We start from the raw sequence: 14,814 nt of genomic DNA, 5'->3' as shown, positions 1-14,814 counted from the left end.
ATGGGTAACAATTTTCCCAACTCTCAATGAAGTGCTTTCTGGATTCTCTGAGGAAAACTCATGTCGTGTTTGGGATGATATTAACATAGGTCCATGCACGCAGGTCTGGTTCAGGAATTTGATCGAACAAGTGGTGGGCGCATTAATCGCCTGAATCAAAGTAAATATTGAAGAACCGTCCCAGGTGATCTTATTTATTATTATTGTTCTAATGGCTTTTGCATCTTTTCACTCATTTGTATCGTTATGTAACATACGCAAGATGAATTGAAGGTGCACCACTATATTTACCATTGCATACCCCATTTCGACCACAGTTGAATTTAAGTAGAGGCTGAGTTGTGCTAATCCTTGAATTCCATTTAAGATTTGACATGCATGCATAATGGCTATTTTGGGCTCTTTTTGAGGTTGCAAAAGTCAAATATGTTAACCAAAAGTGAAGATTCATGGCTGCTGGGTATTTGTCATGTGGGTTTATATGAGAATTCTACAATAAATTTGTTTGGCAATCTACCACTGGAGATGACACACACACGCGTGGTCAATTATCAGCTGTCAACTTGGTTGAGTCTTTTTCCTCTTGTGAAATGGCCTTGTATTGCATATCCTAATTGCCCAAAGTCCATGACTTTCTTCCACAGAGACCAACTTTCCAAACCAAGGTGCCGTGTAAAATAAGAAAACCAAGTCCAACAAATATAGGCTTTACTTATTATCAGTACAGAAACACATATTGTACTTTTACGTTTTGGTACTTCCACCTCCTCTGCATAATTTCGTTGGATAAGTATATAGTCCCAGAATATCAATGCAAGCCTTGAGGAACCTTTTTGTGTGCTTCTTGTTTTTCAGGAGTTTTGAAGGTCACCGAGCAAGGAGTTCTAGTCCTTCTCAATAGCTCAAACAGGATTGTATGGTCATCAAATTCATCAACAACTGCAGGGAATCCAGTGTCACAACTCTTGGATTCTGGAAATCTTGTTGTGAAAGACGGAAATGAAACTAACCCTGATAAATTCTTGTGGCAGAGTTTTGATTATCCTTGTGACACATTCCTACCAGAAATGAAGCTTGGTTGGGACTTAGTTACTGGTTTAGATAGGTACGTCTCGTCTTGGAGGAGCACAGAAGATCCTGCTCCAGGAGAGTTTTCATTACGGATGGATCGTCGTGGTTTCCCACAAGTTGATACCATGAAAGGAGCTAAGATAATGGCTACAGCAGGGTCATGGAATGACATTTATTTTACAGCATATCCATATCCTCCACAAACACGGGAAAACCAAATACTTGGGTATGAATTTGTGTTGGACAAGAATGAGATCTATTACGAGTACAGACTCCTAAACAGGTCCATGTTCTCAAGATACGTACTGAATCCATCAGGCATTGCACAGAGATTCACATGGGTGCACCAAACACATAGTTGGGAACTTTACTCTACATTCCAAGCAGATCAGTGTCAAAATTATGCCTTGTGTGGCACATATACTAGTTGCAATATGAATGTCTCTCCCTCATGTGCATGCTTGAAGGGATTTGTACCAAAATCTCCACAAGATTGGAATTTGGGATATTGGTCTGATGGGTGTGTTTGAAAGATTCCATTGGCTTGCAGCTATGGAGATGGCTTCCTAAAGTACACTGGTGTTAAATTGCCAGACACATCTTCCTCATGGTTTGATAAGAGCATGAGCCTCAAGGAATGTAAGGGATTATGTTTGAAAAACTGCTCATGTACGGCATATGCAAATTTAGATGTCAGGGAGGGAGGAACTGGCTGTTTGCTTTGGTTTGGTAACCTCACTGACATAAGACAATTCACTCCCGGTGGTGGTCAAGACCTCTATATACGGATGGCAGCTTCAGAACTTGGTAGCTCTTTGACTGTTATTTCATCTTATTTTTGTTTTTCTAGCCAATAACAATATCACAATATACTTGGAGGTTAAGGGAAAATGAGTTTGTCGTCTCCTTTTTATGTTTTTCTTTTGGAAGGGTGTTTGATGGGGGCAGCAGTTAGAAGCCGCATGGTTAGAATCACTGAGCTTTACCTAGATCTAGGTCCATAGTAAAAGTCGAACTACATGTTCTTCTACCCAATGGTAACAGCATGAAAACCACAAATGGTGTTATTTCCTGGATTGTCCTGCTTCATGTGCAGTTATGCAGAGTATGGCTAAAATAAGTTGGTGTTAGATTCAGAGTTACTGCATCATGATAAATTTTTTACCGAATTGCATGAAAACTTTGTTTTAATTGTGATCTTTCAGATGGAATTGATAAAAAGAGCAAGTTCAACAAGGAAAAGCTACCTGGAATTCTCATCAGCTCTGCAGTTTTTCTTGTCGGAACATTAATAATTGGATTGATATTGTATATACGGAAGAAGAAACTCATAAATCAAGGTAAAAATTGGATTCTTTCAAATACATGATTGTAAAATCCGGGCACAAAAAATTAAACCAAGGTATCTCTACTATGAAATTTGCATTAGATTATAGTGTGTGATTTTCTTGTGTTCCAAGATTTGGCTTAGGGTTTCGCACTGAACCAATTTAATTGGGACACATGGCATATTGTGATTTGACCAATTGATTAACCAATAGAATTCTTACACATCTATTTATCCATGCTGAGGAGATCTCCCTGTCATTTCAGGAGTCAGAAGCATAGTTTGCAGAAAAGATTACCTTGGAGAAGACAGGGAAAACATGGAGTTCCCAATATTTGATTTGAACACCGTAGCTAAAGCCACCAATGACTTTTCAAGCAGCAACAAGCTGGGAGAAGGTGGTTTTGGAACTGTGTATAAGGTAACAATATTTTATGCAACTAAAGTGAGCTATTATGTGATACAAGTTTTAAGACTTTTCTAAATGATGATCCATAGGGCACATTGTTAGAAGGGGAAGAAATTGCAGTGAAAAGGCTTTCAAAGGATTCCGGACAAGGACTGCGGGAGTTCGAGAATCAAGTTTTACTGATAGCCAGACTTCAGCATCGCAATCTTGTAAAGCTTTTGGGTTGTTGCATTAAAGAAGATGAACAAATCTTGATATATGAATTCATGCCCAATGGAAGCTTGGACTTATTTATTTTTGGTATGGTTCTCTCTAAAGCCATATGGCTTTTAAGTCATACCATCCTTCGCCTTTAATCTTATATATACAAGGATTTAATGTTGCATAGAGTTAACAGTCTCAAATTTTCTTTTGATCAAGAGGGACAAAAGTTGCTCGACTGGCCTACGTGCTTCCGCATTATTGGTGGAATTTCTAGAGGGCTTGTTTATCTTCACCAAGACTCTAGATTAAGGATTATCCATAGAGATTTGAAAGCTAGCAATATCCTGCTTGATAATAGTATGAACCCTAAGATTTCAGACTTTGGCCTCGCTAAAACATTTGGTGGTGATCAGAGTCAGGGTAATACAAAAAGAGTGGTTGGAACGTAGTAAGTATATTTAATATGGTTACATTTTATGTTGTGCTGTTTTTGTTGAATTTCTTACTCACTGCAATTTGATTGTGCAGTGGTTACATGTCTCCTGAATATGCAGTTGATGGAATTTTCTTGATGAAATCTGATGTCTTTAGCTTTGGAGTTATACTGCTAGAGATGTTGAGTAGGCAAAAGAACATGGGATTTTCTCACCCAGATCACCACCTTAACCTTCTTGGACATGTTAGTATAAAGCATTAAGTACTATCATTTTACTTTGAAGAAACTAGTGAATTAGACGGTGCAATCTTCGAAGCACCTCCTTGAATTTAATGACATGCCATATATGCCTAATAACATATATCATATCTGTTTCAATTTTTTAGGCATGGACACTATGGAATCAAGAGAAACCATTGGAACTGATTGATAAGACATTAAGTGATTCATGCATCATATCTGAAGTTCTAAGGTGTATTCATGTCGGGCTGTTATGTGTGCAAAGAGTACCTGAAGATAGACCAAGCATGTCATCTGTGGTTCTGATGTTGAGCAGTGATATTACCTTGCCTCCACCAAAGCAGCCTGGTTTTTACACTGAATGAAGTGTCCCCGGATCACCATCATGGATGCCCCCATGTTCAGCGGATAATTTCATTACAATGGTAGAGGGACGGTAGATCATGATTCTGGTGCTTGTTCATGCTTCTCTCTACCATCACTACTGGATATGGCTGGTTGTCTACAACCTTAGCAGGAAAACTATGACCTGAGATTATCTATATTATGCAAGAAAGAAGTGATTGAATTAAAGTTTGTTTGGAGCAGTTCCTACCGCACAACAAAGAAAGGATTTGGGGTTTTTGGGTTGTTGAAGAAAACCAACCAAGAGTGGCCCAGTGGTTTGTCCGCCATTTGGTTAAGGCTCTTGGGTTCAGTTGGGTTTGCTCCCCAGTTCGAGTCCTAGTAGTTACAACACGTGGTGGAAGGATAGGCTCTGATCTGCGAGTGGGGATTACTTGAGGTGGGCGCAATCTGGCCCGGACACCTTATGGTACTTACCAAAATAAAAGAAAAAGAAAATTTAACTATGGTCTTACTCCCCCTAGGTATATAAAACTGTCAGCTAACAAGCAGAAAATATGTGAATTGCTAACAATGTAAGAGAATTCATCCATTTGGGTAATTTTATGTTTTATGTTTGTTGAATTCAAATTGGGTTTTCCATAAGTTATCAGTTTTGAGTTTTTCCCAATTGGCTGGTCCGTTGTCAGTTTTGTTTGTATTGTTACAGTAAACAGTGATAAGAATAATATTTCTTTTCATTGTTTCTTTATATATAATAATAAGATCGAATTTAATTGAGAAGTAAAGTATTTCATATATTGGCACACAGACGCTTTAGGAAATATATACAAGCAGAAGATTATCGGCAACACTTTGCCAAAGAAACAGAGTACTTATTATACAGATGCTACGAAATTAAGCAGAATATATACAACTATAGTTTGATAAGGTTTTTTTGTCATTGTATTTATCTTAGTTGAATTTCTGTTGAGCTTGAGCTGAGCTAATCCTTGACCCCAGCTAACTGCTAAGGTTGTGATAGGAAAAACAAGCTTGCTTGGAAATATTATTTCCAGAGCTCAAATTGTTATGGGCAGAGCAAGTATGCATGTGAAGGTTGTACCTAATATAGGAGGATTGCATTGCACTGGCATGCAATAGTTTCTGCACTAGAAGTAATGTTTTCAAAGAAAAAGCTTTCGTTCTTCAATATTAATCCATTTTATGATTTTAAGTCTTTTTCATTCTGCTTGGCAATCACAAACATGACTGACTCGTTTACTCATCCTGGCTTTGAATTGGGCCATTGAAGCACTCAAAGTGTAAAGCTTTATGGATTTATGTTGTCCATGCTCGCCAGTCTGGTTCAGGAATTTGGTCGAACATGTGGGGTAGCTTTCAAATCATGGATAAATACTCTTTTAACCATTTGATAAGGTTTTCAATGTGGTCCTGAATTTACATTTCCTTGGTTGACAGAAAAATGTGAGAGAAAAACTTATGTGACTTTTTCATGTGTGTTCAAAGCAAAAACATTAGAAACGAACTGATGATGCAGTGTGAATATGTTCAAGTTTTGATCAGTTTTGTCAACAAATGAGTCATTTTCGTATCTTTCTAAAAGAAATATAAAAAAATACGAAAGTCATAGCAACGGTTTGTCTAGTAGACAAAATTTTAGTCATGGTAAGGCTTCTCGACAATCTATTTCTTTTGTTTTAGTCAATTTATGGGTTGTCAGCTTCACTGAGTCTTCCCCTTGTGACCAACATGTGTATTAATCTATGAGTTTCTTTTGCTGAGACCAAGTTGCCGTCATTGAAGAAATCCAAGCTTATCAGAAGACTTTATAGCCTTGAAACTTGACACAGAGGTTGAAGGAAGAAAGCCATAATCATATTTATAGTTGTCAATACTAGACATATTGCATCTTAAATTTCTAGGTGGACAGAGAAAGTAAGGTCTTTTGGGGCTTACTTTTAATTAGTATCAATAGAGACCTAAGAAAGCAATCGAACGATTGAGATCTTCCAATTTACTTCTTTCAACTTCTCTGCATATATGTTATGCATTGCTTTTTTTTTTTTTTTTCACTAAAGTTATGCATTCTGATCAGAATATCGCCTTGAGAACCCTTTTTGTGTGCTCGTTATTTTTCTCCTTCGTGAGAACCTCCACTACCAATACACTAGACACTATCTCTCCAAATCAATATATTAGAGATGATCAAACTCTAGTTTCAGCTGGTGGAACCTTTCAACTGGGATTCTTCAGCCCTGGTAAATTGACAGGCCGATACCTGGGGATATGGTACACTATTTCTAATGAGGTAGTAGTATGGGTAGCCAACCGAGAAACACCACTTGATGATTCTTCAGGAGTTTTAAAGGTCACTGATCAAGGAGTTCTAGTCCTTCTCAATAGCTCAAACGGCATTGTATGGTCATCTAACTCATCAAGAACTGTAGATAATCCAGTATCACAACTATTGGATTCGGGAAATCTTGTTGTGAAAGATGCCAACGAAACCAACCCTGATAACTTCTTGTGGCAGAGTTTTGATTATCCTTGTGATACATTCCTACCAGAAATGAAGCTTGGATGGGACTTCGTTACTTGGTTTAGAAAGGTATGTTTCGTCTTGGAAGAGCACAGAAGATCCTGCTCGAGGAGAGTTTTCACTAAGGATGACTCCTCATGGTTTACCACAACTTGTTGTTATGAAGGGAGCTAAGATACAAACTAGATCAGGTTCATGGAACGGCGTTCAATTAACAGGAGCTATGAGACGATCAAGCCCATCTGAGTTTGCGTTCTTCTTAAATAAGGATGAGGTTTATTATGAGTACAGACTCCTAAACAGGTCTATTCCCTCAAGATATGTATTGACCCCATCTGGCATTGCACAGTGGTTCATATGGATTGAAAATACGTTTAGTTGGCAACCCTTCTTTCAAACCCAACAAGATGAGTGTGAAATTTATGCCTTCTGTGGTGCATATTCTAGCTGCAACACCCGTGATGCTCCCGTATGTGCATGCTTGAAGGGATTTATACCAAAATTGACAGAACATTGGAAATCACAAAATTGGTCTGATGGGTGTATACGAAATACTCCATTAGCTTGCAGCTATAAAGATAAGTTCTTTAAATACACTAGCTTTAAATTGCCAGACACATCTTCCTCATGGTTTGATAAGAGCATGAGCCTCAACGAATGCAAGAGATCATGTTTGGAAAACTGCTCATGTACGGCATATGCAAATTTAGATATCAGGGATGGAGGAAGTGGCTGCTTGCTTTGGTTTGGAGACCTCACTGACATAAGAACCTTCCAATCTGATTCTCAAGACCTCTATATACGGCTGGCTTCTTCAGAACTAGGTAGCTTTTAGAATTTTGTCTGATCTTACTTTTGTTCTTCTTTCCAACAGTAGATAACATTATCACTTATTCTCTGAGGTCAGGGGAAATGAGTTATTTTTTGTCTTTATTTTTTATTTTTGGAGTGGGTTGAGGAGGTAGTAGTTATAAGCAGGTCGGTAAAACTAGAGCATTTTCTATATCCGGACCATAATCATGGACAGATACTTGTTCCTCTACCCAAAAGTAATACCATGAAAACCAGAATTGTTGGTTGTCTCAGCTGTAGGCCATGGTGCTTAATCTGCTGTAGGCCATAATCACGATGCTCTGGGCTCTGGTTTCACATGGTGGGACACTGCACCTTCTTTTATTTTGTCTTTTTGCCATCGGGACTGGTTGGGCATGCCCAATTGCCATTTTACTTAGTCTCTTTTTGTTTACTCTTTCAGAGTTTTGGTTTCTTGGGTCAGCATGTTGATGTGCCTTTGTATCACTGTCTTTCTTTCCTGCAGGGTTACGTCCCCTCTGATATTCTTGTTTTCTTTATGTTTCTTGTCTATTAATAAAATTATGATCAAGGGGACGGGTGGGGACTCCCGAAATGTGTCGATCCCCTCTTTGAAGGTTGTGGATGTTTGTGCATGAGCTAATCTGGCATAATCCATTGTTTTATTTATAAAAAAAGTAATATTAGAATCTCAATTAACTTCAACATGAAAAATTGCTCCCCAAATGACGTGCTTGTTATATTACACTTGTGATCTTTCAGATGACATTGAGAAGAAGAGCAAGTTCAAGAAGAAAAGGCAAGCTGGAGTTGTAATCAGCTCCGTACTTTTTCTAGTGGTAATGCTAATAGCGGGGTTTATCTTGTATATACGAAAGAAGAAACTCAGAAATCAAGGTACATTTCTCAGACATGGACTTAATCATGTTAAATAGACGATTGCAAGATTCTGGCACAAAACACTAAATCAAAAGTATTTTTACTATAAAAAATTCATTTGATAGGGTTAGCATTAATTTCATCAGCGCAACTGTCCACATCTAGCTGAAGAGATCTGCTACTGTTTCAGCATTCAGAAAAAAGGATGACCTTGGAGAAGACGGGGAAGACAGAGAGTTGCCACTATTTGACTTCAACACAATAGTTCATGCCACTAATGGCTTTTCAAGCAGAAACAAGCTGGGAGAAGGTGGTTTTGGACCAGTATACCAGGTAAGATAAAGTAATTCAACTAAAACTAGATTACTTTTGCGTCAAGTTGGCTTTTCTGAATGATGATCCATTCCATAGGGTACATTGATAGGAGGGAAAGAAATTGCAGTAAAGAGGCTTTCAAAGGATTCTGGACAAGGAATGAGGGAGTTCAAAAATGAAGTTATACTGATAGCCAAACTTCAGCACCGCAATCTTGTAAAGCTTCTTGGTTGTTGCACTCAAGATGATGAAAAAATCTTAATATATGAATTCATGGCCAACAGAAGTTTGGATTTCTATATTTTTGGTAGGTTCCTCTCCCAACTCAACCACATAGCTTTTGAGTCCTATCATCCTCCCCTTATGTACTTATTATTTAACGTGGTACTGAACTAATTAACATGCTAAAAAAATTTCAGACCAGGAAAGAGCGAAATTGCTCGACTGGCCTAAGTGTTTCCACATTATTGATGGAATTGCTCGAGGACTTCTTTATCTTCACCAAGACTCTAGATTAAGGATTATCCATAGAGATCTGAAAGCTAGCAATATTTTGCTTGATAATGATATGAACCCAAAGATTTCTGACTTTGGCCTGGCCAGAATATTTGGTGCCGATCAAAGTCGGGGTAATACAAAAAGAGTGGTTGGAACATAGTAAGTAAGGCTTGAACTTATTTTATGGTTGAATTTTTCGTTCTGCTGTTTCTGAAATTCTTTCTTACTCCAATTTCATTTCCCAGTGGTTATATGCCCCCTGAATATGCAGTAGATGGAATTTTCTCGACGAAATCAGATGTATTTAGCTTCGGTGTTGTACTGCTAGAGATATTGAGTAGGCAGAAGAACAGAGGATTTTGGCATCCAGATCACCATCTTAACCTTCTTGGACATGTAAGTACAAAAACTATTTTATTTTGTTGGTGCAATCCTTTAAGTACCTCCTCCAATGGCCTGCCAGTTAAAGTATACTATTATATAGAGGGTATGCAAGTAACAATTCTCCTTTTGTTATGTACATAGAGGGATAGGGACATGAAACCTAACCTGCTAACATAACAAATGTCTTAATATGTTTTAGGCATGGACACTATGGATCCAAAATATTCCACTGGAACTGATTGATAAGTCGCTAAGCGATTCGTGCACCATATCTGAAGTGTTACGGTGTCTTCATGTGGCTCTATTATGCGTGCAACAAGTACCTGAAGATAGACCAAGCATGTCATCTGTGGTTCTAATGCTGAGCAGTGAGGTTGCATTGCCTCCACCAAAGCAGCCTGGTTTTTACACCGAACGGACTCTACCTGATGATCTGTCACGGGTGCGTGATTTGTCGGAAAATAATTTCAGCACTACATTGTTAGAGGCTCGGTAGATGATCTTCAATCTGTCTGGTGCCTATTAATGCTCCTGTGTACCGTCACCAAAATGTGTTCGGCATGTAAGCTTGACTTGAACCTTGTAGGCTTAGATGCGAAACATTGACTTAAAGATTATTCATGTTGTGCACCACACATGTTATTGAGTTATTCCTATGGCACAAACAAAAAAATTTGGGATTGTGGTAGAAACTTTTAAGGAACTATAGGCTTGCTGTTATTTTTCTTAGCTCTGTTTTGCTCCCCCAGAGAATTTGTCTAGATTTGTATTTTTATGTCACAGGTTTATTGTTTTTGTTGATATAAAATCATGTAATGGGGAGCAACTGGTGCCAATGATTGGTTGATTCCCGAGTATTTTACTGTCTTAATTAAAGAACCGAAATATTTATAAAAAAAATCTATGCAATTAAAAAATATTGATGCTATATATGGCATAATAATCCAACCCTAGAAGTAGAGCACCAGATCTCAGCCAAATAAAAAAAAAAAAAAAAAACTCAAGAACAGCAGACAAACAAAAGTACCGAGCTACAGAATTGTTAGCTCAGCAGCAAGTAACACATTGTGAGAAATTTAAAGAGCAGAGCAGACTTGTTGAACGTAGTTAGTTCGAAATTTGCCAAGCGCTCAAAGTGTAAAGCTTTATGGATTCATGTTGTCCATGCATTCATGTTGTCCATGCTCGCCAGTCTGGTTCAGGAATTTGGTCGAACACGTGACGGGCATGTCGCAAATTCTCGGAATTACAGTAAAATTACAAGAACCTAAGGCTCAGGTGAGATGAGAGATGTTGATGGGTAGCTTTTAAATCATGGATAAATACTCTTTTAACCATTTGATAAGGTTTTCAATGTGGTCTGAATTTACATTTCCTTGGTTGACAGAAAAATGTGAGAGAAAAACTTATGCGACTTTTTCACGTGTGTTCAAAGCAAAAACATTAGAAACGAACTGATGATGCAGTGTGAATATGTTCAAGTTTTGTTCAGTTTTGTCAACCAATGAGTCTTTTTCGTATCTTTCTAAAAGAATATGCAAGTTGAATTAAACATGGCGACTCTTTGTTATTGCTGTTCGCATACAGAAAATATAAAAGTCATAACAACGGTTTGTCTACTAGACAAAATTTTAGTCTTGGTAGATACTAGTATATTACACATATGATTGAATGCTGATTTAATTTTATTGTGACTTTATTAGCTTTGTTGAATTTCAGATTTTGATGACACCAGCTGACTGCTGAGCTCATCTTTTTCATATGAACAAGGTTGTGATGGGAAAAACAAAAGCTTGCTTGGAACCATTATTTCCAAAGCTGAAATTGTTATGGGCAGAGCAAGTATGCATGTGAAGGTTATACTTAACATAGGTGGATTGCATCGCTCTGGCATGCAACAGTTTCTGCTCTAGAAGTAATGTTTTCGAAGAAAAAGCTTTCATTTTTCAACATCAATCGAATTTTCGATTTCAAGTTTTGTCATATCACAAACATGACTGACTCGTTTACTTGTCCTGGCTTTGAATTGGGCCATTGAAGCACAGGACCTGACATGATGGTGATCTTAGATGTTGAGGTTGGAATGATCAATATGTTTACTGAAAGACGTTGGATTTTCAGAGACACAAGTGAAGCTTCATGGAAGCTGGGGGAGAGGTCTTTTTCTTGCTCGGTAAGGCTTCTCTACAATCTATTTCTTTTGTTTTAGTCAATTTATGGGTAGTCAACTTCACTGAGTCTTCCTCTTGTGACCAACATGTGTATTAATTTATGAGTTTCTTTTGCTGAGACCAAGTTTTTTTTAAACCAAGTTGCCCTGTCATTGAAGAAATCCAAGCCTAACAAAAGACTTAATAGCCCTGAAACTTGACACAGAGGTTGAAGGAAGAAAGCCATAATCATATTAATAGTTGTCACGAAAAAAAGACAAACATTCCCACCAAAAAAAGAAGAAAAAAAAAAATTGAACTTTTAGATTAATTTACTGTGAAATTTCTCTCTTTTCAATATTTGTTTTTTATACGAATTATAAACTAATACAAGTAGGCCACAAAATTTCAAAATTACTAGGGCAGCCTTTTATTTATTTATTAATAAATAGTATAGCCGCGTGGCTATACGTTGAAAATATAATGTATTTAAAGAGTATAGCAGCCCGGCTATACTGGGGTTTTTTTTTTCATTTTATTGATTACGAGTATAGTCGCTCGGCTACACGCTTTGAATGTATAGCCGGGCGGCTGTACTTGGCGCTTTAAAAAAAAATTAAATAAATACTGTGGCCGGGCGGCTATACTTTTTTAATATAGACTTGGATATATTTTTTAATATATACTTGGATCTTTCCCTTGAAGATTCTATCTAGGTATCCCGATGGAAGACAAGAGGATGGCATAGAGGTTTGGCTGCATTGGTGGAATAGAGGCATACATTACCATGGAGGAGGAAGTCATGACTAAATTTGAAATTGATCCCTTTCTTCAGAGACCAGTGGGCATGGACCGGTTTGATTCTATAGGTTCAAACTTAGCCCATCAATCAGCCCAATTGCACCAGGTTGTGAATTTTCACACCCGAAATCCATCGAGTCTAATTATAAAAAAAAATCGATCCAAACCAAACCAATGATACTTGGGTCGGGTTCGGTTGTATTCAGTTTATTTCTCAAGCTATTAAAAACAATAAAGGCTAAAATTTATGCCTACCTCATTGTAATTTCTTTTCTTATTATCAATAAATTTGTCTTTCATTGGGAAAGTGATAGAGACCAAACATATCCCGAAATGTTAAGGTATATCTTCATCTGGGTCTGTTTACCATCACAAAATGTGTTTGGCCGGTAATATTGACTTGAACCTTATAGGCTTTGCAGGGAAACAATGATAGTTGAGATTTATTCATATTTTAGGGTTGTTGAGTTGTGTTGTGGGGTTGTTTTTAAGGATTCTCGGTCGTTGAGGTGTGGAAGAAAATTTAAGGGGCAGGTATAGGCTTTGCCATTTTCCACTTGATTAGACCTCGTCAGCTCTATTATTTGTTTTATTTTAATTCTCACAGATGGCCAATAATATAATTATCTTAATAGTGGTCACTTATTGAGTTATTATTAATTATTTATCTGCCTGGTGCTACATTAAAAAAAGACCTATAGTGTGGGATAAATCCCATGACAGCACACAGAAGTGAGAACCACAATCAATAGATAATGAACGTTGAAGTGGAAATAATCTCCAAGGAGATCATCAAACCATCTTCTCCAACCCCTAAACATCTTCGACGCCATCAGTTTTCCTTTCTTGATCAAATAAATCCCCCAATTTATACCTCCTTGGTCCTCTTCTATGAATTCAATGGCAAGATCCCGCCCACCATTACCGAAATATCAAAGCACCTTAAGAAGTCCTTATCCGAGATCTTGACCCTTTTCTACCCACTAGCCGGCCGACTCAGAGTCGAGAACCATTTTGTAGACTGCAATGACCAGGGAATACCCTACCTTGAAGGTCTAGTAAAGCCCAACTGCCAGCTTTGTGATTTTCTCAATGATCCGGTCCCTGATGACCTCCAGAAATTTGTCCCCTTTGAGCCAGATGATCTTAATGAATTTCCCCTAGGTGTCCAGCTCAACATGTTCGAATGTGGAGGCTTCGCCATTGGTCTAAGCGTTTCTCACAAGCTCGCAGATGGACTATCTATGCTCATGCTCACCAAAACTTGGGCTGCCATTTCCCGCGGAGAATATGATAATCTTGAAGCCAAAATAGAGCATCCGCAATTTGTTTCAGCCACACTCTTCCCACCCAAGGAGATGACCAGGTACTACTCACACGCCGGTATCACCACGAACAAAGTAACAAAGAGGTTCGTGTTTGATGCCTCTGCGATAGAGGATCTCAGAGTTAAATATACAGGCTTGGAAAACAATGAGAAACGCCCGTCACGTGTTGAGACCTTATCGGCTTTCATATGGAGGCGATTTGTGGAAGCTACCAAGGGTGATCCTGATCAAAATATTGATGATAAGAATAAGTTGCATATGGTGATCCAGACTGTGAACCTGCGCCCCAGGATTGATCCACCATTGCCGCAAAATTCATTTGGAAATATTTGTCATTTTTTCATGATTAGTAGTAGTGGGGATGATGATTATGATGATGAAGATGAAGAATCTTGTCATGGCATGGTGAGGCGGGTACGAGAAGAAATAAGTAAGATTGACAAGGACTACGTGAAAAGGCTACAACAGGGTGATGAGCACTTCAAATTCATGAACCGACTTGCTCAAAGTTCTATTAGATCTGGAGGGAAGGTAGTTACGTCTTACTTCAGTAGTTTGTGCAGATTTCCCCTCTATGATATGGATTTTGGTTGGGGGAGACCGGCATGGGTGGGCATACAGCCACTACCCTTGAACAACCTAATAGTTTTCGTCGACACCAAAGAGACTGGCGGAATAGAGGCATACGTTACCCTGGCGGATCAGCATGTCATGGCTAAATTCGAAAGTGACTCCTTCCTTCAAAGACGGGTGCACAAGGGCCGGTTTGATACTGCCGTTTCAAGTTTAGCGTGTCAACCAGCCCAATTTAACCAGGTTGCGAAATTTCACTCCCAAGATCAGTCGAGTGTAATTAAGAAACCAATTCAAATCAAACCATTGAAACTCGGATCGAGGCTATAATATGGCTTAAATTTAAATTTGGGCCTATCTAACCTTGTAATTGCGTTTCATATCAACAAAAAACATATCCAAAATGTTAATGTGTGTTCATGTGAGTCTGTTGTGTGTGCAACCATGTGCCTGTGACAGACCAAACATGTCGTCTGTGGTTCTAATGTTCGGAAAGGGA

The 14,814-nt window shown here is 38.3% G+C and overlaps 3 protein-coding genes and 1 pseudogene across 3 annotated transcripts; all 4 read left to right on the top strand.

Moving 5' to 3' along the window:
• Window positions 1-44: 44 nt before the first annotated feature.
• Window positions 45-4,662, top strand: LOC148918720 (G-type lectin S-receptor-like serine/threonine-protein kinase SD1-1). Its single transcript, XM_089047685.1, has 8 exons — window positions 45-184; window positions 856-1,878; window positions 2,277-2,411; window positions 2,665-2,819; window positions 2,897-3,107; window positions 3,228-3,459; window positions 3,540-3,690; window positions 3,834-4,662. Exons 2-8 carry the CDS (start codon window positions 1,695-1,697, stop codon window positions 4,050-4,052), a joined length of 1,287 nt encoding a protein of 428 aa, XP_088903811.1. The 5' UTR covers window positions 45-184; window positions 856-1,694; the 3' UTR covers window positions 4,053-4,662.
• On the top strand, window positions 94-1,601 carry LOC148918721 (G-type lectin S-receptor-like serine/threonine-protein kinase At4g27290 pseudogene; annotated as a pseudogene).
• A 1,459-nt stretch (window positions 4,663-6,121) lies between the features above and the next one.
• LOC103325755 (G-type lectin S-receptor-like serine/threonine-protein kinase At4g27290) lies at window positions 6,122-10,320 on the top strand. The gene is made up of 7 exons (XM_016792720.2): window positions 6,122-7,398; window positions 8,150-8,284; window positions 8,457-8,599; window positions 8,678-8,888; window positions 9,001-9,238; window positions 9,325-9,475; window positions 9,663-10,320. The coding sequence occupies exons 1-7, from the start codon at window positions 6,702-6,704 to the stop codon at window positions 9,957-9,959; spliced, it is 1,872 nt and encodes a 623-aa protein (XP_016648206.2). The 5' UTR covers window positions 6,122-6,701; the 3' UTR covers window positions 9,960-10,320.
• A 2,849-nt stretch (window positions 10,321-13,169) lies between these two features.
• Window positions 13,170-14,814, top strand: LOC103325757 (stemmadenine O-acetyltransferase-like). Its single transcript, XM_008227940.2, has one exon. It carries the CDS (start codon window positions 13,170-13,172, stop codon window positions 14,643-14,645), a length of 1,476 nt encoding a protein of 491 aa, XP_008226162.2. The 3' UTR covers window positions 14,646-14,814.

This window comes from Prunus mume, linkage group LG3, assembly GCF_029339155.1.
Source record: "Prunus mume cultivar Tortuosa linkage group LG3, ASM2933915v1, whole genome shotgun sequence".
Lineage (NCBI taxonomy): Eukaryota > Viridiplantae > Streptophyta > Magnoliopsida > Rosales > Rosaceae > Prunus > Prunus mume.
The sequence above is the reverse complement of the archived record's forward strand: the minus strand, read 5'-3'. Positions and strand labels throughout refer to the sequence as shown.

Bases quoted from the DNA above. Each gene is read 5' to 3' on its own strand.
- LOC148918720 (XM_089047685.1), top strand. From the start codon at position 1,695: ATGAGCCTCAAGGAATGTAAGGGATTATGTTTGAAAAACTGCTCATGT. The intron at 1,879-2,276 runs GTAGCTCTTTGA...GTGATCTTTCAG, and splicing joins GATGGCAGCTTCAGAACTTG to ATGGAATTGATAAAAAGAGC. The intron at 3,691-3,833 runs GTTAGTATAAAG...TCAATTTTTTAG, and splicing joins ACCTTAACCTTCTTGGACAT to GCATGGACACTATGGAATCA.
- LOC103325755 (XM_016792720.2), top strand. From the start codon at position 6,702: ATGACTCCTCATGGTTTACCACAACTTGTTGTTATGAAGGGAGCTAAG. The intron at 7,399-8,149 runs GTAGCTTTTAGA...GTGATCTTTCAG, and splicing joins GCTGGCTTCTTCAGAACTAG to ATGACATTGAGAAGAAGAGC. The intron at 9,239-9,324 runs GTAAGTAAGGCT...TTCATTTCCCAG, and splicing joins AAAAGAGTGGTTGGAACATA to TGGTTATATGCCCCCTGAAT.
- LOC103325757 (XM_008227940.2), top strand. From the start codon at position 13,170: ATGAACGTTGAAGTGGAAATAATCTCCAAGGAGATCATCAAACCATCT.